The following is a 21,727-nucleotide window of genomic DNA, read 5'->3' as shown; positions in this document are numbered from 1 at the left end:
CTTGCCTCAGGCTCCCAAGTAGCTGGGATTACAGATGCATGCCACCATGACCGGCTAGTTTTTGTATTTTTAGTAGAGACGGAGTTTTACCATGTTGGCCAGGCTAGTCTCGAACTCCTGACCTCAAGTGATCCGCCTATCTGGCCTCCCAAAGTGCTAGAATTACAGGCATGAGCCACTGTGCTCAGCCTGAAACAACTTTTGATTAGGGCTTGCCTCCTGCTACACCCTCCATTCATTCCCTGCTTTGCTCTAGGACTTACTTTATTTTCTGCCAACTAGCTCCTCTCTGCAGCTCTTAAACTAGGGGTATATTCGAAACATGTACCATGCCCTGCTTTTCTTGATACGACGTTTGTGGAAGGTTTCCATTTGAGGGAAACTTCTTGATTTCATCTGTTGGAATGATTTCTGAAGACCCAAGATTTTTCTAGGACACTTTAAATTGAACATATGCATACTGGGCTCTGATTTTTCTTCTTTAGCTATCTTGTCTATAATTCAGCTATAGTTGGAAGACAGGTATTAGGATGTGATAGAATTTTGGAGTCAGAAACTGACCACCAGCTCAGCCACTTTCTAATGAAGTCACTTGATGTCTTGGAGTCTCACTTTCAAAATGGTGAAGACAATAGGGCCAACCTCCATGGGAAGACAAAATAAGGCAGAGTGCATTTATTTAATGCTGTCTGTGGCATGTACAAGGGGCTCAATCAATTATTACTATTACTATCACTTGGAGAGTCAAGTGGCACAATTTTATCTTGTTCTAAGCAGAAATGACTAACATGTTACAACTATCATCTACTAAAAAATAAATAACTGTATAATAAATGAAGTTTTCCTTAACCCAATAGTATTTTTTGAGCCGTAAACCGACCGCACATTCATTTGGATTTGTAAGTTAGATCTCCTGCCACACTACCTTACATAGAAAAGGTGTTGGGAATATCAGTAGATTAGTCAGCAAGGCAGGTGTTAATTGGCCTTTTTACTCAGTATCAGAATTCTGAGCTGCTTCCATGCATTTTTAAACCAAATTCTTACCTTTCCCATCTGGCTGTGGGCTATAATTCTGTCTTACTTGCTTTAGATGTTATACATAAAATAATGCAAGACTTTTTCAGAGACTCAAAAATTGGGGGTTAATCTTCCTTCAATAAGTTTTTACTGATGGCCACAAATATAAAAAAGATGATCAAGCTGATTTATTTTCTGCCTTGGGTTGTCCAAATGCCCAGGTGAACACATTGATGAGCCCAGCTTTCCATTTTGCTTCTATTCCTGATGAGTTTACAAGCTGGGAACGTGATGAATAACTAATCAAGAGAATGCAATGCACAAATGTGGAGGAAGGTTTTATATCTGCACAGTCCCTTACAATGAAGTAAATGCCCAACAAAGACGCATGCCCAGAGCAGTTATGGAATGACCAATCAAAGATTTAGCAGGCTGACGATTTCATCATCCATTTAACCTTTATTGAGCATGTACATCGTGCAAAGCAGTTAGCTAAATTACATACACATGGATTTACGAAAGAAATGTATATACATGTAGTATGTCATATACACACACAGAAGCCTGACTTTAGAAAATTCCAGGTATCATGTGTCAGAAAGATACAATCACTTTGAATTATATACTTTTTCTGTAGTAATGTCTGTATTGCAAAAAAAAAAAAAAAAAAATCCAATAGTGATTAGTAATACCCAGATACTGTGACAGCCCCATTGCTATTCCATGGGAGATGCAAAAGCATTATCGAAGTAAAAAATGTTATCAGGCATTTATGGCTTCTGGGGAAAAATGCAATCGCTTGCTGTTTTGATATTATGTCTGACTATGCTTGCTTATAATTTGTCATTTCTATATTTAATAGCCAGTCATTTTGAACTTAAAAAAGAAAATCAAGGTTTGCACTGTGGCAACAAACCAGTCCTTGTGAACAGGGGCGCTATTAATCAGGAATACAAGCAAAATGGAAAGCTTTTAGAAGAGATAAGTCATGGTGGTGGTGGTGGGGTAATCTGAAATTTTGGAAGTTCCAAGCTCACTTTAAGAGTTGAGATGGGTGGGAGAGCTGAAAACACCACCATTCATCCTCCTTCAGTTATCTCAGACTCAAACATTTTTAACCAAAAAGATGGGAGGGGTCACATCTCAGGTTTGGGGGAGTGTGTGTATGCGCGCGTAGATGTGAAAACTGAGCCAAACTATTCCACGGTGAAGAGACCTCCCTTCTCGGCTGGTGGACATCAACCTTACAAAGTAATCTGTGGAGCATACTACCAAATACGCCCGTTCCAAAACTTTTACTTAAACGCTGCTATTTTTTAATAAGTACGCACTTCCCCCCATTTTCTTTTCCTCTCCAAGGACTCAGATAGTTGGACCGAGGATGGGTCCCCCTCTGATTCCGTCCTCGCCCCAGCCAATGTGAGCCCGGATGCTAATTAGCTGCGCTCCCCTGATGAACACGCCTTTGTCACAAGTAGGCCCGGACTACAAAGCCCAGAATGCCTCGCCCCTCCCTGATCAATGAGGGCTTATTTAAATGATCTCTGAGGTCTTGGACCCAGGCCAATCAGCTGTCAGGGCTCATGATAAATCGCAATGCATTATTGATAATAATAATTACTGGGACATGCGCGTTCCGGCCGAAGGGGGGTAAATTTCCCAACTCCAGGAATTTGTGGCGGAGAGGGCAAATAACTGAGGCTTTCCAGGCGCCCAGATGCTCGCACCATGTCGAGGCGCAAGCAGGCGAAACCCCAGCACATCAACTCCGAGGAGGACCAGGGCGAGCAGCAGCCGCAGCAGGCGACCCCGGAGTTTGCAGATGCGGCCCCAGCGGCGCCCGCGGCGGAGGAGCCGGGTGAGTGGGGCTGGGGCGCACGCCCAGGGAGGGTAGCTTCCCGTACGTCCGCGGGATCCTCGAGGGCTCGGGCTTCGGGGCGCTCCGCGCAAATTCAGGAACCGAGATTTAGGGGCCCGGTGCCCGGGAGGAGCGGCAGCTCCTGTTCCCACCACCCCGCCTGGTACACATTTCACACTTTTTCCCTTTTCTCCCCTCTGGTGTAAGTTTCACCCCCAGCCTTCCCAGCTTATTGAAAAATTGACCCCCACTCACTCCGCCGCGCTCCTGGTTCCCGAAAGGTTCCCTTCTCCTTGTCCTCTGCCCCTCACTTAATTGGTTCCACTCCCCTCACTGGTGTTTCCCCCCTCCTTGTAATTTAGGTCCCCTCCCTCGCGTCGCTTTCAAAAGAAAGAACCCCGGGGGATCCCCACCCTCTCCACCGGCCCTTGGGGGCATTTCTAGGAGGCCGGAGGAGGGGCGCACCCCTGGAAGACCCCCCGGAGGAGGACGATCTGTTGCACGCGCCCCTCCCGGGCCGAGTGGGGGAAGGGGGCGCGACCTCTCCCCACCCTCAGGAGCTGGGGTGCGGGCCACCCGCGCTGCGCCGGGGATTGGAGGGCCCAGAGGGGTGGGGGAGGAGAGCTCAATGTTACCCTTTAAAATTTTTTTCTTTTTTTTTTGGTTTTCGCCTTTTCTGCCCGGGCTGCGCCGCCTGCCGATCTTCGCCCTAACCTTTCGGGGCCTGACCTCCAGCCATCTTTGATTTCCGACTTCCTAAAAATAACCGCGGCAAGCCCGAGGGTGCGAGCCCCCAGTGGCCGGGGTGGCGGGCGCGCGGCAGTCCCGCTGGGGTGCATCGCCTTCCCGTCTGGCGTGGCTTTTCTGGAGCGCCCGGCTTTCCAGATTCGCGCCCGGGTGTGAAAGGGGAGAGAGGTGGGGGACCCGGGCAAGCTCCCGCGGCTGACCCGGCCCGCGCTTCCGCGGCCAGCGTTTCCCGGATCGAGGGGAGTTCGGGACCCCAGCCGCGCCCGGAGCCGCGGGGCCAACTCTTTCCCCACTTCACCGCGGAGGTTTTGGGAGCGAGGCGGTTTCCCACTATCTCCTCTCCATCCTGGCCCGCCAAATTGTCGCCTGATAAGTTTTTAGCGTACGCGTTGGGGGAGGGGGATTCGTAGCCTCCTCTCCCGCCTTGTTCGTCGCTCCGCTCCCCGCCTGCTTTCTAATTTCCCCGCAGCAGGCGGTTGTGCGCGGCCACCCCGACGGACTCTCAGAGCCCATCTCCGGTGCCCGGAGTTTCCCGAGAAGACGGTCGCTACTTTTTGGCTTCCGTACCCTCCCCTTTTTGTCGGAAACCGAATGTAATACATTTCCCAAGTTTATAAGTAGGTCGATGAAATCCCCCGTGGAACATTTTTCCAGGGCAAATTAAAAGGATCGGTTTGACGGAGGGGACGGCTGGGCGTTTTCGGGGCGCCGGATGCAGCGCAGCGCGCACCCGAGGTCCCCCGCGCCTGTAGGGACTCTCTTTGTGCCTGGGTTGGGGGCGGGGTGGTGGTGGGGGTTGAGGGGAGCGTGAAGGCTTCGTGGCCTGGCCCACCTGGAACAAAAGGGTTAACGCTCAGCCCGCCCGCTTCCTCCGGAGAGGAGGGGCGAGCTCCTGGCTCTGACCCCTCCCCTGGTCCTACTCTGACCTCCCCTTCCCCCTTCATTTTGGGTGGGCGCACACACGTGGGGCTTTTGGTGGTGTTTGGCACCTTTCGGGAGGGAAGCTTGTTATGGGAGAGCTTTTGAAATTAACGCTGGTTGGAGTTTGGAATCAGAGTCAACCTGAGCTGAGCTGAGACCTCAGGCCTGGCCGTGCGCTGCCACCGCGATTTGGGCGGGGAGTTCGCTATTGATCACCGGGATTGTCGCGGACAGCCCACCCGGCTTGCGCACGGACGCCCCCTGGAGGCCCAGCTTGAAGCCTAGCCCTTTGCTGGGAGGCGGGTCCCTTCGCAGGTACCGGCTCACACCTGGTGGGTGGGACGGTTGAGGGGGCGGCTAATGGAGAATACTGGGCTGGGCCGAGGATGGGTACCCCAGGGGATTCGTGCGGGTCGCCGGCGCGATAGCCATCTGTGCCCGCTGGTCTTTGCCAAGTCTGGAACTCTGGGTCATAACTCCTGGCTGCTAGAATGTGTTTGTAGAGCCTCCAATTGCCTCCTTGGGACGGAAGGTGGTTTTCCCAAGCAGTGCGTTTTTAATGGCTGCGTTTGAGTTGTTTGCATTTGATGCGCCTGAAATTATATATATGTTACATATGTAACTTAGATGTATGTATATGTTTCACATAATTTTTTAAAATGCAGATTGGGCTGGTCTTACTTGGCAAAGCCATTTGAGTGCAGTTTTTGAGGGAGGAAAATGACGTCTGGCGATCTATTAGCAGATCAAAAAATCTGCAGGTGGTCTCGGGGCTAACACTACTTACAGGAAAAATTAGCATTTTCTCAAAAGGGTTTCAAATGCCCTTTGTGCTAAACTGGATTACAAACATCAACGATTAGGATTCCCAAGTTTCCAATAACTTCCTAATTCCAGTTACTCACCAAAATGACCCGCACTGGCTAGAAAGATTTTGACATTAGTTAACGTTTCAGGCTAAATTTCTAGTTAGACTTCATATGGGTTTCTCACAGGGAGAGAAGCTGCAATTTGCCAAACAGTTTTTTGTTCAATAAACATATGCAGTGCACAAGCAAATGATACTTTGTCATTCAAGCTGCTGTTACTGAGCTTCCTCCTGGGCTGTGGGTTGGGGAACCATCTTGGGAGGCAGTGGATAGTTCGCATTTCCTTTTTCAAAATGTTAAGTGTTACGCTGATGCCTGGGAAGTCAGGTTTTAGGGTGAGATCCGCATTCCAGTCTGGCTGTGACTTTCAGCCGAAGCCAGCTTGGTGTTTTTCTTATTTTTTTCCCCTGAGTTTTTGGGTTCTCCTCTGTATAGTGGTGATAAAATGCCCTGTTTAGATAATTTCAACTATAGAAGGCCTGCTATAAATGGGGAATGTGATCAATGTTAATTTGGCTCAAAATACCGAAATGTTTTTATTTGTATTTCTCCATTGTATCAAGATGGTGTTGAGCTCCCAGTTGAGGCAGTTGAGCAGAAACAGCAGTGCGCTGCCTGCCAGATGCCAAGCTGGGGACTAGAGAGCTATCTTTAATTCCAGATATTAAAGGCCAAAATTGATAGTCATACTTTTACTCATTTTAGAGTAAATTGCAGCACCTGTTTGAAATGGCTTTGCCCATGGTGTCTTGTCCTGCTTGATTTTAGCCTCGGCCCCAGAGTCCAAGGAGCTGTGTGTTTAGTTGGTGATGTGATGAGATTTGCTTTTTGGCATCTTTGACAAGGCAGCCGTGATTGGTGCTTGGCTGATTGGATTTGGTGGCTTCTCCTCTGCCATCTTAAATGTTGGGATGTGCCTTCGTACAGTTTGATACAACAGCCCCAGAAGTAAAACAACGTTGGAGTTTGGTTGGCTTCTGTGGGTTGTACTACCTTGGAAAAATTGATGACGGAGAGTTCCAGAAGTTCTCTTCCTCATCACCTTTAACCTAGAGTACTTTTGACTCTTTTTTTAAATGTCTAAACTTTTTTTTTTTTTTTTGCAATGGAGTCTCCCTCTGTCACCCAGGCTGGAATGCAGTGGCATGATCTTGGCTCACTGCAACCTTTGCCTTTCGGGTTCAAGCGATTCTCTTGCCTCAGCTTCCCAAGTAGCTGGGACTACAGGATGTGCCACCACACCCGGCTAATTTTTTGTATTTTTCGTAGAGATGGGGTTTCACCGTGTTAGCCAGAATGGTCTCGATCTCCTGACCATTGTGATCTGCCCTCCTTGGCCTTCCAAAGTGTTGGGATCACAGGCGTGAGCCACCACGCCTGTCCAAAATGTCTAAACCTTTTTAAAAACCACTAAATCCAGACAAGAACTGCATTGCCAGTCACCACAATCCTTTCCCTCTGCCCCCCAGGGCCCACCAAAACGAATTGTATGTCTGTGTTAGGTTTTGTTCAAGGGGGCTCTGGAGAAAGGCAACAAAAGCTCCTGCCCTCATGGAGTTTACAAACTTGCATGATCTCTAGTTGGGGTGGAGTGGGACACATTTCTAACCTTGGAAGCTGAGAGAGGTCACATGCCTTAGCGCCTATGAAGCTTTCTTTGAGCCATTTACTCTTTTAACTCTCCAGCAGAATCCATGAATTTTGTTTCAAGGCTGTTTGAAACTGCCTTTTTTAGATCTTAATTGGGTAGAAACTTAAAGTCTTAATTTGCCATCTATGAATTGAGTTGAAGACTTTATTTGACTGCTAAAATTAAACAGCTTAAAGAGGCACTTTTCTTTGAACTGGTTAAATACTCAAGGCACATAATTTCCTTTTGTTTTTTTGGTAAGCAATTATCCTGGGGTGGGGGAGGGTAGAAGATGTTGTGTGCTTCAGATAATCTGCTCATTGTAGCTCTTTAAATGTAGGAATGAAAACCAGATAAGCTTGAGTCCGTAGTGCTTTTATCAAGATATACAGGTTTTACTTTTTAAGCATTTCAGTGTCTTCAGAATTTGATTGGTCACTAGTAGATGAAATTTCTTCCTATACAATAGTAAGAGTATTTTCTATCCATTTGGCAGTGATTGAATCTAAGACCCCTGCTGGGTTTACTGCATTCTTCCAACTTATTGGATAACTAGATGCTGAGAGATAACATTCCTAAAATTCGGGCTGGGGGCGGGGTGGAGGGATGGAAGAACTAGCTGCTTCGTAATCCCTCTGAATTTTGTTTTTGTTTGCTTTTTTTTTTCCTTTTGGGTGAACTTAAGCATACCCGGCAGTTGTTCATAGCAGAATCTTCTTACTCTTTGGCAAATACAGTTTCACTATTTACCAGTGGCGGTCTGGATGTACAAGTACTTTTTACCGCTCAGGCAAACAGAGCTGCTGCCGTTTTAAGACTCAAGTGGGATGTTGCTGGTGGAGGCTACAGAAGAGGCGAGCTTGTGTATACAGCAAAGGCAAGCTGGTATTCAGGCTGTAAATCACTCTTGGGAACTGCTGGATCCTTATGAGCGGAGGGAGCTTAACTTTTTTTGTGCCACAGAAGCCTTCTCAACATAACGTGTTTGCATGTATAAAATAAATAGACGACCAAGGAAATAAGTGGCCCTGAAATATAGTCATCAAAAATAAAAAACTTTTTTAGCTTAGTAATATCTGTTACTTTATTAATATGATAAATAACAAGATCCAGTAGAATTTCCAAGTCATAATGACTGTAACACCATATGAAAATATCTGTGGCCTCCACTGATGACACACAGGTTCTATTAATACCACTGAGGGAGGTTCCTTATATTCATCATTGAAAGAAGTGTTACGTTTCAGTTCAGCTTAGTGAAAATTAACATTTTCTTGCCTAATTTCATAGACCACCCCTCCCCTAAAGTTTCAAAATGCCTGTGTTGAATAGAACATGCATTTTCAATCAAGAGATATTTTAACCTAAGGGGATGAAAACATTGATATCCATAAGGTTTGTGGCCTTGCAAAGGATATAAGTATGTACAATCTATTTGTGATATTAGAACTTTATAAGGGGGGAGCTATTAGGGAAAAGTTAAAAGCCTCCATAGAGGGGGGAAATGAAGAAGAGTTTGAGAAACTCGGCTCTAGAGGAAACCAGTATGAATTGGGCCACTAATTTGAGTGCCATTAAATAGTATTAAAGGCACCTCTATATTCTGATGAGCAGTATGCCATCTTGAGCCACTTAGTTCTGAGCCTGTTTTCCACATCTGCAAAATGGAAACAAGGGAGTTTGTTTGATTATGTGGCTGTGAAGATAAATGACTTAAGGCCAGGGTGTTTCATCTTTTGGCTTCCCTGGGCCACATTGGAAGAAGAGTTATTTTGGGCTGCCCCTAAAAGACATTGACACTAATGATAGCTTATGAGCTTAAAAAATATTGTAAAACTATCTCATAATGTTTTAAGAAGCTTATGAATTTGTGTTGGGCTGAATTCAAAGCTGGTCAGGGCCTGGGTTGGACAAGCTTGCCTTAAGGTCTAAGAGGATGAAGTTGTATGTTTTTGTTCCTGCTTGGAGAGGGTGGTGGTGGTGAATGTTGGCCTCTGAAAAGTAGAATGGCGTGGTTATAATGTTTTTTGCATGAGATTTATTGATTTTTTTTTTTTTTTTGGCAGTCTTTCTCCATTGCCCAGGCTGGAGTGCAGTGGTGTGGTCTCTGCTCATCTCCACCTCCTGGGTTCAAGTGATTCTCCTGCCTGGCAAATTTTTGTATTTTTAGTAGAGACAGGGTTTCACCGTGTTGGCCTGCGTGGTCTCGAACTCCTACACTCAAGTAATCCACCCAACTCAGCCTCCCAAAGTGCCGGGATTACAGGTGTGAGCCACCATGCCCTGCCTGGTTCTACTTTTATTTCTGGAGGCTATAAAGCATTCATCTTTTCTGCACCCTAATTTATTTAACCAAAATCTTACTGATGGACCAAGGTGCATTCATTTTTGTTGCTGTTTGTTAACATGAGAAATGCTATAAGCAATATCCTCGAAGTACATTGAGGAAATTCCTGAAAAAGGAATTGTGTCCGGGCGCGCTGGCTCACACCTGTAATCCCAGGACTTTGGGAGTCTGAGGTGGGCAGATCACGAGGTCAAGAGATCGAGACCATCCTGGACAACATGGTGACACCCTGTCTCTACTAAAAATACAAAAATTAGCCGGGCATGGTGGTGCACGCCTGTAGTCCCAGCTACTTGGGAGGCTGAGGCAGGAGAATTGCTTGAACCCGGAAGACGGAGGTTGCGGTGAGCCGAGATCGTGCCATTGCACTCCAGCCTGGCAACAGAGTGAGACTCTATCTCAAAAAAAAGAAAAGAAAAGGCATTGCTAGGTCAAAGGAAATTTTACTAAAATCAAGATGTTGCCAGACTCCCTGAAAGAGCTGTATCCATGTGTATACTCCTACCAATAGTACTTCCTTCCCTAACAAGAGAAACTGTTTCACTTAACATTCTCGACACATAATCATCAAAATTACTCTTCTAGAATGATTGTGCCCCCCAACACTCCCACTAGCACTGGTTACCAGTCTTGGGAAATCATACAGATAGATACTATTTATCTGAGAGTTGGTGGTTCCCAGATAAATAGTTGCCAGTGTTCTGGAAATTGAGGAACATTTTTAACTTGATCATTGAAATGAGGCAGACTGGCAGCAGTATTGGGCTGTGAGAAAGGAGAGTTTGTGTTGTGCCTGCTCCTGGAACTCTACATGGAAGTAGCAGCATCGTACTGCATCCTAACACTTTCAGAACAACTTCTGGAAGTCCCAGAAATAGGACAGGAATGGGTGGTCTCCTCCCACCCCTTCCTAACCAAGGCAGCCTCTTTGCTGTCCTACCTTAAGGTTTCTGTGAGGGGAAAGATAGTTGCAATCCTAACAGAAGAAACATGCTCAGAAATGTACAAATAAAGGCTTCCAATAGAGGATGTTACTCCATCCCTGGGTTTTAATATGGGCTCTGCAGTTTACTTAACATTTTGTCTTGGGCAAGTTAATGTCCTCTGTGCCTCAGTTATCCCCTCTGTCAAATAGGATAATAGTTTCTATTTCAGAGTTGTTAATATAAATTGTTTATAATCACACCTGGCACATACAAAGTAAGTGCCCGAAAGTTATCTGTCAGTAACTTTTTGTGTGGCAGAAGTCACACTGTTTGTTTTTCCCTTCCTTCCTTCCTACCTTCCTTCTTGTCTTTCTGTCCTTCCTTCTTTCCTTCCTCTCCTTCCTTCCTTCCATCTTTCCTTCCTCTTTCCTTCTCTCTCCTTCCTTCTCCTCTCTTCTCTTCTTTCCTTTCTTTCGAGTTTCGCTCCTGCTGCCCAGGCTGGAGTGCAATGGTGTGATCTTGGCTCACTGCAACCTCCGCCTCCTGGGTTCAAGTGATTCTCCCGTGGCAGCCTCCCTAGTATATGGGACTACAGGCATGCACTACCATGCCTGGCTAATTTTCTATTTTTAGTAGAGACTAAAAAAAAATTTAGTTTCTCCATATTGCTCAGGCTGGTTTTGAAATCCTGACTTCAGGTGATCTGCCCGCCTCTGCCTCTCAAAGTACTGGGAGTACAGGCATGAGCCACTGTGCCGGGTTTTTTCCTCATCTTTAAATGGAGCTGATATTTAATAGGATTAAATGATTATAGTGTGGACATCTGTGGGTACAAAATCTTTATGGGGCTCATCTTTTCACCATTGGGTCTTCAACCCCTGCTTTGCACACAATAGGAGGTAGGTATTCTTTAATGAGAGGCATTAAACTGTTTGATTCTTTTTTTTTTTTTTTTTTTTTTTTTGAGATGGAGTTTCGCTGTTGTTACCCAGACTGGAGTGCAATGGCGCAATCTCCACTCACCGCAACCTCCGCCTTCTGGCTTCAAGCAATTCTCCTGCCTCAGCCTCCTGAGTAGCTGGGACTACAGGCGCGCACCACCATGCCCAGCTAATTTTTGTAATTTTAGTAGAGACGGGGTTTCACCTCATTGACTAGGATCCACTCTCCTCTTGACCTCATGATCCACCCTCCTCGGCCTCCCAAAGTGCTGGGATTATAGGTGTGAGCCACCATGCCCGGCCTAAACTGTTTGATTCTAAGGCGTTGTTCTCAGCAGTACTGATTGCATTAATAAATCCAGGCATCTGTCTGGATTATCATCTTGATTATGCGTGCTGAGTCAGCATTCTCAGGGGTGCACCTGCTATCTCCGACCTCCTATTGACAGGTGTGGCTAGGTTGGCCCTGGCCAAGCTTTCTTAACTCTGGCAGGCCGGACCTCCCATGGCTATTGTCTCTTCCACTGAGCCACCTCCAGCCTACACATACCTTGCAAGACTTCATGTTGTGACCCAGTCTGAAATAAGTAAAGATTCCATCAGTTTGTTAAGGCCATGGCTCCAGATCAGTCCCTCCTGGAAACTTGCTGCTGGACTGTGCCATCAAAAGCCCAGGGTTGTATCAGGGTGCGGTGGCTCACTTCTGTAATCCCAGCACTTTGGGAGGCTGAGGCAGGCGGATCACTTGAACCTAGGAGTTTGAGACCAGCCTGGCCAACATGGTAAAACCCCACCGCTACTAAAATTACAAAAATCAGCCAGGCCTGGTGGCGCATGCCTGTAATCCCAGCTACTTAGGAGGCTGAGGCATGCGAATAGCTTGAACCCAGGAAGTGGCAGTCACAGTGAGCCGAGATTGAGCCACTATACTCCAGCCCTTCCTGGCCCCTTTTCCTTGTGAGTTTGTGCTTGCTTTTTTTTTTTTTTCCCTTCCAGACGGGGTCTCACGCTGTCACCCAGGTTGGAGTGGCTTGACCTCCCAGGTTCAAGCGATTCTCCTGCCTCAGCCTGTGCTGAGTAGCTTGAACTACATGGGCACACTGCCATGCCCAGCTATTTTTATCTTCTTATTTTTTATAGAGACGGGGTCTCACTGTGTTGCTGCTTTCGAACTCCTAGCCTCTCAAAAGTGGCCTCAAAGTGCTGGGGTGACTGGTATGAGCCGCTGCGTCCAGCCACATTTGTGCATCTCAAACACAGGTTTTGTTTTAAACAAAGTGGTCATGTTGTACATATTGTTGCTCAGCCCGTGTCTTTCACCTCATTTCTGTGGCATACAGGAATTCTGCATAATTCTTACACTATGGGTGGAGATGGCAAAATTTACTTCTTTGCTGCTGTGAACATTTCTGAAAAAACAAACAAAAATTCCTAGATCATTGTATACTCGTTTGAGTGTCTCTTGTTTGATTTAGATTCATAGGCTCAGCCGCTGGGTCTGAGATATGCCCGTTTGTCCTGTGGCCTGGCCCCCAGCTCCAGTGATATCCTGGTGATGGGGGGGTCTACCCGAGAGGGCAGCGGGAAGGAGAGAACAATAAAGTAGCTTTGAGAGACTTCCAGGCTTCTTGTGTAAAGGACCAGGGCATCTGGCTAGAACCAGTCCCAAGTTTGGAGTTGCAGTGTGTAGACTGGCACTAACCCTAAAGTAAATAAACCCCAGTTACAAAAGAAATTCAGGGATCAGCCTTTTTTTTTTTTCTTGAGACAGAGTCTCACTTTGTCACCTAGGCTGGAGTGCAGTGGCATGATCCCTGCTCACTGCAACCTCTGCCTCCTGGGTTCAAGCGATTCTCATGCCTCAGCCTCCCAAGTAGCTAGGATTATGGGAGCCTGCCACCACGCCTGGCTAAATTTTGTGTTTTTAGCAGAGACAAGATCTCACCATGTTGGCCGGACTGGTCTTGAACTCTCAACCTCAGGTGGGTCTGCCCACTTTAGCCTTCCAAAGTGATGGGACTACAGGCGTGAGCCACTGTGCCCAGCCTTCCACACATCCTTTACTCGGGAGGACAGAGTTCTTAGCTTTTTCTTTCTTGTTACAGGTGCTCCAGTGAACCACCCAGGGAATGACGATGAGGCGGGTGAGGACGAAGCCATAGTAAAGCGGCTTCGTCGGGAGGAGACGCACGTCTGCGAGAAATGCTGCGCGGAGTTCTTCAGCATCTCTGAGTTCCTGGAACATAAGAAAAATTGCACTAAACACCCACCTGTCCTCATCATGAATGACAGCGAGGGCCCGGTGCCTTCAGAAGACTTCTCTGGAGCTGTACTGAGCCAACAGTCCCCCAGTCCCAGCAGTAAGGACAGTCACAGGGAGAATGGTGGCAGCTCAGGGGACATGAAGGAGAAGCCAGGTGCGGAGTCTGTGGTGTACCTAAAGACAGAGACAGCCCTGCCACCCACCCCCCAGGACATAAGCTATTTACCCAAAGGCAAAGTGGCCAACACTAACGTGACCTTGCAGGCACTACGGGGCACCAAGGTGGCAGTGAATCAGCGGAGCGCGGATGCCCTCCCTGCCCCTGTGCCCTGTGCCAATAGCATCCCGTGGGTCCTGGAGCAGATCTTGTGTCTGCAGCAGCAGCAGCTCCAGCAGATCCAGCTTACTGAGCAGATCCGCGTCCAGGTGAACATGTGGGCCTCCCACGCCCTCCACTCGAGTGGGGCAGGGGCCGAAACGCTGAAGACCCTGAGCAGCCACGTGTCCCAGCAGGTGTCTGCAGCTGTGGCTCTGCTCAGCCAGAAAGCTGGAAGCCAAGGTCTGTCTCTGGATGCCTTGAAACAAGCCAAGCTACCTCACGCCAACATCCCTACTGCTACCAGCTCCCTGTCCCCAGGGCTGGCGCCCTTCACTCTGAAGCCGGATGGGACCCGGGTGCTCCCGAACGTCATGTCCCGCCTCCCGAGCGCTTTGCTTCCTCAGGCCCCAGGCTCGGTGCTCTTCCAGAGCCCTTTCTCCACCATGGCGCTAGACACATCCAAGAAGGGGAAGGGGAAGCCCCCAAACGTCTCCGCGGTGGAAGTCAAACCCAAGGACGAGGCGGTCCTCTACAAGCACAAGTGTAAGTACTGTAGCAAGGTTTTCGGGACTGATAGCTCCTTGCAGATCCACCTCCGCTCCCACACTGGAGAGAGACCCTTCGTGTGCTCTGTCTGTGGTCATCGCTTCACCACCAAGGGCAACCTCAAGGTGCACTTTCACCGACATCCCCAGGTGAAGGCAAACCCCCAGCTGTTTACCGAGTTCCAGGACAAAGTGGCGGCAGGCAATGGCACCCCCTATGCGCTCTCTGTACCTGACCCCATAGATGAATCGAGTCTTTCCTTAGACAGCAAACCTGTCCTTGTAACCCCCTCTGTAGGGCTACCTCAGAATCTCTCTTCGGGGACTAATCTCAAGGACCTCTCGGGTGGCCCCTTGCCCAGTGACCAGCCTGGGCCTTCTCCAGACAGTGAGGGTGGACCCACACTCCCTGGGGTGGGACCAGACCAGCATTCCCCAAGGGCTGGTGGCTTCCAAGGGAGTGGGACCCCCGAGCCAGGGTCAGAGACCCTGAAACTGCAGCAGCTGGTGGAGAACATTGACAAGGCCACCACCGATCCCAACGAATGTCTCATTTGCCACCGTGTCCTAAGCTGCCAGAGCTCCCTCAAGATGCATTACCGCACCCACACCGGGGAGAGACCATTCCAGTGTAAGATCTGTGGCCGAGCCTTTTCTACCAAAGGAAACCTGAAGACACACCTCGGGGTTCACCGAACCAACACATCCATTAAGACGCAGCATTCGTGCCCCATCTGCCAGAAGAAGTTCACCAATGCTGTGATGCTGCAGCAGCATATTCGCATGCACATGGGCGGTCAGATTCCCAACACGCCCCTGCCAGAGAATCCCTGTGACTTTACGGGTCCTGAGCCAATGACGGTGGGTGAGAATGGCAGCACTGGCACCATCTGCCATGACAATGTCATCGAAAGCATCGATGTAGACGAAGTTGGCTCCCAGGAGGCCCCCGGCAGCTCCTCGAAGGTCCCCACACCTCTTCCCAGCATCCACTCAGCATCACCCACACTTGGGTTTGCCATGATGGCTTCCTTAGATGCCCCAGGGAAAGTGGGTCCTGCCCCTTTTAACCTGCAGCGCCAGGGCAGCAGAGAAAACGGTTCCGTGGAGAGCGACGGCTTGACCAATGACTCATCATCACTGATGGGAGACCAGGAGTATCAGAGCCGGAGCCCAGACATCCTGGAAACCACATCCTTCCAGGCACTTTCCCCGGCCAATAGTCAAGCCGAAAGCATCAAGTCAAAGTCTCCCGATGCTGGGAGCAAAGCAGAGAGCTCCGAGAACAGCCGCACTGAGATGGAAGGTGATAGAGCTTTGGATTTAACTTATGTCCATTTTGGGCTCAAGGTCATCAAAAAGGCACCTGGGCTGAACTTTACAAATGGAGAGTATGACTTGAAGTAGCCCCTTCTAGAGGGCAATTAGCTTTTCTATACTTCTGGGTAGAGGGCAATAGTAACTGCCTCTATCCTAGTAACGAACATGCTTTTTGTTTATGGTGGTTAATGCAAAATGGGTATAGACAGCATACCTTTTTTATTGGTTTTTATTTTTGTCTTTGAGCCCGTTGGGACATAGGGGTAGTCTCATTTTGTTTTGTTTTAGTTTTTTTCTTTTTTTTTTCTCTACACCATGATTCTGTATATGGGTGTCTTAAGAGTATGTTTGAGGGAGTGGGCGCTGTTTTTTGACCACTGAAATAAACCACGGTTCCCTGACTGAGGCCCCACTGCCTGATAAAATGTTCACAAATAAACCACTCTTGAAGCAGGGAAAGATGAACCCATTTTAAATGCACGTATCTATTGAGATGTGACTGACGTCATTAATGGCAAAATAAGGGAAAAGCTATATCATAGAATCAGGGAAAGATGGTGTCTGGGCATATACCAGACAGGTACCTTCTTATGCAGAAATGTGTGCTATAGGTTGCCCATACCTCTAAAAAATGCAAAGTCATCTTTTCCCACGTGTTAGAGGTTTTATTCTTTGTGCAGATAAACAATTCAAAGGAAGGTGTTAATTTCTGTTAAGGTGATTTTGAGGTGTTAATTTCTTAAAAGCCAGCTCCAGACTCTCAAACTAGCAGGCAGTTATCTTCAAAGGTCTTCCTTGTTTTGAAGAAGGGTGAATGTTGGGTGATAAAGGTCTGGCTTTTTTTCCTCTGTGTACCAGGTCGGAGCAGTCTCCCTTCCACGTTTATCCGAGCCCAGCCGACCTATGTCAAGGTTGAAGTTCCTGGCACGTTTGTGGGACCCTCAGCCTTGTCCCCAGGGATGACCCCTTTGTTAGCAGCCCAGCCACGCCGACAGGCCAAGCAACATGGCTGCACACGGTGTGGGAAGAACTTCTCATCTGCCAGCGCTCTTCAGATCCATGAGCGGACTCACACTGGAGAGAAGCCTTTTGTGTGCAACATTTGTGGGCGAGCTTTTACCACCAAAGGCAACTTGAAGGTGGGTTTGTGTGGGCTTCAGCAGGGCGGGGGCTTATTGGCACTATCCATGATGAGTTCCCATTAAGACCAGGTGGGATGGCCAAGCACGGTGGCTCCTGTGTGTCATACAATACTTTGGGAGGTTGAGGTGGGAGGATTGCTTGAGTGCAGGTGTTTGAGACCAGCCCGGGCAATACAGGGAGACAAGATCTTTCAAAAAAAAAAAAAAATTAGTTGGGTGTGATGGTGCATGTTTGGGTCCCAGCTAATTGGGAGGCTGAGGTGGGAGGATCGCTTGAGCCTGAGAGATCAAGGCTGCAGTGATCTGTGATCATGCCACTGCACTCCAGCCTAAAAAACAGAATGAGACCCTGTCTCTTTAAAAAATAGTAATAATTTTTAAAATTAAAAAATTTTTTTTTTTTAAGAGATGGTGTTTCATCATGTTCGTCAGGCTGGTCTCAAACTCCTGACCTCGTGATCCACCCAAACCGGCCTCCCAAAGTGCTGGGATTACAGGCGTGAGCCACTGTGCCCAGCCTTAAATTTTAATTTTTTTTTTTGAGATGGAGTTTTGCTGTTATTACCCAGACTGGAGTGCAATGGCACCATCTTGGCTCACTGCAACCTCTGCCTCCTGGGTTCAAGCAATTCTCCTGCCTCAGCCTCCCAAGTAGCTGGGGCTACAGGTGCACACCACCATGTCCAGCTAATTTTTTTTTTTTTTTTTAGTAGAGACGGGGTTTCACCTTGTTGACCAGGATGGTCTCGATATCTCGACCTCGTGATCCACCCGCCTTGGCCTCCCAAAGTGCTTGGATTATAGGCATGAGCCACCGCGCCTGGCCTAAATTTTTATTTAAAAAATTAAATATATTGGCTGGGTGGAGTGGCTCAACACCCATAATCTTTCTTTTTCTCTTCTTTTTTTTTTTGAGACCGGGTCTCACTTGTTTGCCAGGCTGGAGTGCAGTGACGTGATCTCAGCTCACTGAAACCTTCGTCTCCTGGGTTCAGGCAATTCTCCTGCCTCAGCTTCCCTAGTAGCTGGGACTACAGGCACCCGCCACCACACTCAGCTAATATTTGTGATTTTTAGTAGAGATGGGGTTCACTATGTTGGCCAGGATGGTCTTGAACTTCTGACCTCACGATTCACTTGCCTTGGCCTCCCAAACTGCTGGGATTTCAGGCGTGAGCCACCGTGCCTGGCCATAGGATCATCTGTATGTTAAAACCCTGGGTAGAATGAAATCCATATGCAGACTGATTCTTGGATTGCCAGTGAGCTAACAAATCTCTATTTTGATAAACACCTTTCTCTCCTGTTCACGTAGGTTCACTACATGACACACGGAGCAAACAATAACTCAGCCCGCCGTGGAAGGAAGCTGGCCATCGAGAACACCATGGCTCTGTTAGGTACGGACGGAAAAAGAGTCTCAGAAATGTTTCCCAAGGAAATCCTGGCCCCCTCTGTGAACGTGGACCCTGTTGTGTGGAACCAGTACACCAGCATGCTCAACGGTGGTCTGGCCGTGAAGACCAATGAGATCTCTGTGATCCAGAGTGGGGGCGTTCCTACCCTCCCAGTTTCCTTGGGGGCCAGCTCCGTGGTGAATAACACCACTGTCTCCAAGATGGATGGTTCCCAATCAGGTATCGGTGCAGACGTGGAAAAACCAGGTGCTACTGACAGCGTTCCCAAACACCAGTTTCCTCACTTCCTGGAAGAAAACAAGATTGCGGTCAGCTAAGCTAAAGGAGAACGTGCATGGAAGGAGAAGGGCAGACAGTGAAGTCTCTAGAATCTGCTTTGTTTCGTGAGAACTCATCTCCTCCTGTTTTCTTTTTCTCACTGATATGCAAATGATGTTTACCCTGGTTGTGACCACAACCTCAGGCAAGTCCTACAATCACGATTGTTGCTATGCTGCTTTGCAAAAAATTGAAAAAAAAAAAAAAATTCATACCAAAACAAATAGACTTTTGTTTTGTTTTTTGTTTTTTTGAGGCGGAGTTTCGCTCCATCACCCAGGCTGGAATGCAGTGGTGTGATCTCAGCTCACCACAACCTCCGCCTCCCGGGTTCAAGCCATTCTCCTTCCTCAGCTTTTGAATAGCTGGGATTATAGACACATGGTACTGTGCCCAGCTAATTTTTATATTTTGAGTAGGGATGGGGGTTTTTCATTAAATTGGCCAGGCTGGTCTTGAACTTCTGACCTCGTGGTCCACCTGCCTTGGCTTCCCAAAGTGCTGGGATTACAACCATGAGCCACTGTGCCCGGCACTTTTTTTTAATGTTGGAAAGAAGCGGGTCTTGCAAAGTAGCTTTCTTAACTTGTAACAGACGTATACGTAGAGCCTCTGTACAACCTAGAATGACTTTTTCCAAAGACTTTCAAGGTAGGACTGTTGGAACTTCCAACAGTGGAAAAGACAACTACATAGCCTGATTAAGGGAGAGGGTTCTGTATTCTTCCTCTCTCTAACTCTATACTTCCATGGGACTGTACATGCGGGTAAAAGGACAAGGTCTGTCATCTCTTTAGGGACCTGTTTTCTATGCCCCAATCCTGTTCCCATTTTTTTTTTTTTTTTGAATGTACTTAAAAAAGGAACAACAAAAAACTAAGGTTGTAGAATTATAAAATTGCTTCAACCTTAGAACCTTGAGTAGGATCCCCTCAAATGGACTTACGGCAGTCCTTAGGGAGTCAATGTACGTGTTGCTGCTTATTTAAATACAGTTCAGTCGGAGCCCCGAGAGTGCCAATATTTTCCCCACACCTCTTAGATGCCTTCCTCTTCCTGAACCCTAGAAGTGGTGGGCGCCTGAGCGGGGAATCTCAGGTGACTTAACTTACTTTGCCAGTGCCTACTCTATTGAAGAACTGGGTTTTCATTCTCGAGAAGAAACTCGTGGAAGGGCGTGTTTCCTATCACAGGTTCACATGCTGATTTTTTTGTTGGTGAATTTCCTTGGTGTGACTTCTGCCAAGTAATTATGAAGATTTTTTGTTTGTTTTCTTGCTGAATATTTCATGAAGGCTACGAAGTTAGCACAGGCAAGTCCTGGGTGTGAAAGCTTTAATTTATCTACCTCATTTATTCTTTATGTTTTGTAGCCATAGTGTATATTTCCCTATTTTAAGACCGCGTAAGTATTCCCAGGCCCTATCTAAAACCGAAGAGTTGATGTATTGGTGGGAAGAGCTGAACGTTCAAGATGATTTTTGTGATGCCTTTTTTTTAGCCTCCTATTGTATATGTGCTATTGAGCAAATGAAACATTGCTCTTGGTTTAAAAAGAAAGGAGAAAGAAAGAAGAAAACTCTTAACTTCTGGGAGAAAAAGTCTTTCCCCTCCCTCTATGTGGAAGGTCCTGACAGAAATGTGGATCCAAGACTCTTAGCCAAAGCGTTGTCTCCTCATCGTTGCACCTGACTTTAGGATCCCCCACACACACTTTTTTTTTTTTTTTTTTTTGCCAAGTTGTGCCTTTCCTTCTGGAATTGTAAGTGAACACAATACTAGTACCTGTTTACACTGTGAAGTGGATATTGTTACAGAAAACACACCAGTGGCTGACTGTTGAGCTAATAATGCCTTGTGAATGTATGATCTACGGAGAAACCCCTGTAGTTGTACCTGCTGATGCTGTCTGTTGGAAAATAAATTTTGAATTTTTTTTTCCCACCAAGTGTATATGTAAGTTCTTCTGGTACTTAATGCTCTATACCTCAGAATCTTTACTTAATCATTTTCAACTGCCTTGTGACACTCTCATTCCTAGAGTCAAAAAGATGCGCATTTGATCATGTCCATGCTTGCCTTAGTGTTTTGGTTTTTGGTGTGTGTGTGTGTTTTCTTTTTAATTGCATTTTAGGTTTTTGGTTTTTTTTTGAGACGGAGTCTCTGTCACTCAGGCTGGAGTGCAATGTTGTAACCTCGGCTCACTGCAACCTCTGCCTCCTGGGTTCAAGTGATTCTCCTGCCTCAGCCTCCTGAGTAGCTGTGATTACAAGTGTGCATCACCACGCTCAGCTAATTTTTGTATTTTTGGTAGAGACTGTTTCTTTTTCTTTTTTTTGTTATTTAGAGACTGTTTCCCCATGTTGGTCAGGCTGGTCTCAAACTCCTGAACTTGTGATCGGTCTTCCTCAGCCTCCCAAAGTGCTGGGATTGCAGGTGTGAGCCACCACGCCTGGCCACTTTTCTTTTTTTCTTTTGTATTTTTGAGACCGTTTCACTCTGTTACCCAGGCTAGAATGCAGTGGCACAATCTCAGCTCACTGAGACCTTGGCCTACCGGGTTCAAGCAATTCTGCCTCAGCCTCCTAAATAGCTAGGATTACAGGTTTGTGCCACCATGCCTGGCTAATTTTTTTTTTGTGGAGACAGCATTTCACCGTGGTCATCCAGCTTATCTCTGACTCCTGACCTTGTGAGCCACCTGCCTCAGGGCCTCCCAAAGTGTTGGGATTACAGGCGTGAACCACCGCACCTGGCCTTCTTTTCTTTTTTTTTTTTTTGAGACAGAGTTTCACTGTTGTTGCCCAGGCTGGAGTGAAGTGGCACGATCTCTGCTCATCACAACCTCCTCTGCCTCCCAGGTTCAGGTGATTTTCCTGCCTCAGACTCTGGAGTAGCTGGGATTACAAGCATGTGCCACCACGTGCAGCTAGCTAATTTTGTATTTTTAGTAGAGACGGGGTTTCTCCAGGTAGGTCAGGCTGGTCTCAAACTCCCGACCTTAGGAAATCCGCCTGCCTCGGCCTCCCAAAATATTGGCATTACTGGTGTGAGCCACTGTACCCAGCGTTTTTTTGTTTTTTTTTTTTAAGACAGGGTCTCACTGTCACTCAGGCTGGAGTGCAGTGGTATGATCTCAGCTC

The 21,727-nt window shown here is 47.3% G+C and overlaps 1 protein-coding gene across 4 annotated transcripts; it reads left to right on the top strand.

Moving 5' to 3' along the window:
• The first annotated feature begins 2,662 nt into the window (after nucleotides 1-2,662).
• SALL4 (spalt like transcription factor 4) lies at nucleotides 2,663-20,528 on the top strand. Of its 4 annotated transcripts, none has more exons than XM_017972116.4 (4): nucleotides 2,663-2,878; nucleotides 13,365-14,384; nucleotides 16,565-16,845; nucleotides 18,164-20,528. In XM_017972116.4, exons 1-4 carry the CDS (start codon nucleotides 2,749-2,751, stop codon nucleotides 18,581-18,583), a joined length of 1,851 nt encoding a protein of 616 aa, XP_017827605.4. In that variant the 5' UTR covers nucleotides 2,663-2,748; the 3' UTR covers nucleotides 18,584-20,528. The 4 variants fall into 4 exon arrangements, with proteins under 4 accessions (XP_017827605.4, XP_002747722.4, XP_078228127.1 ...); XM_002747676.6 differs by having other exon boundaries at nucleotides 13,365-15,692; XM_078372001.1 differs by lacking the exon at nucleotides 2,663-2,878 and adding an exon at nucleotides 4,448-4,861 and having other exon boundaries at nucleotides 13,365-15,692.
• The last annotated feature ends 1,199 nt before the right edge of the window (nucleotides 20,529-21,727 follow it).

This window comes from Callithrix jacchus, chromosome 5 (assembly GCF_049354715.1).
Source record: "Callithrix jacchus isolate 240 chromosome 5, calJac240_pri, whole genome shotgun sequence".
In the NCBI taxonomy this organism is placed as follows: Eukaryota; Metazoa; Chordata; class Mammalia; order Primates; family Cebidae; genus Callithrix; species Callithrix jacchus.
The sequence above is the reverse complement of the archived record's forward strand: the minus strand, read 5'-3'. Positions and strand labels throughout refer to the sequence as shown.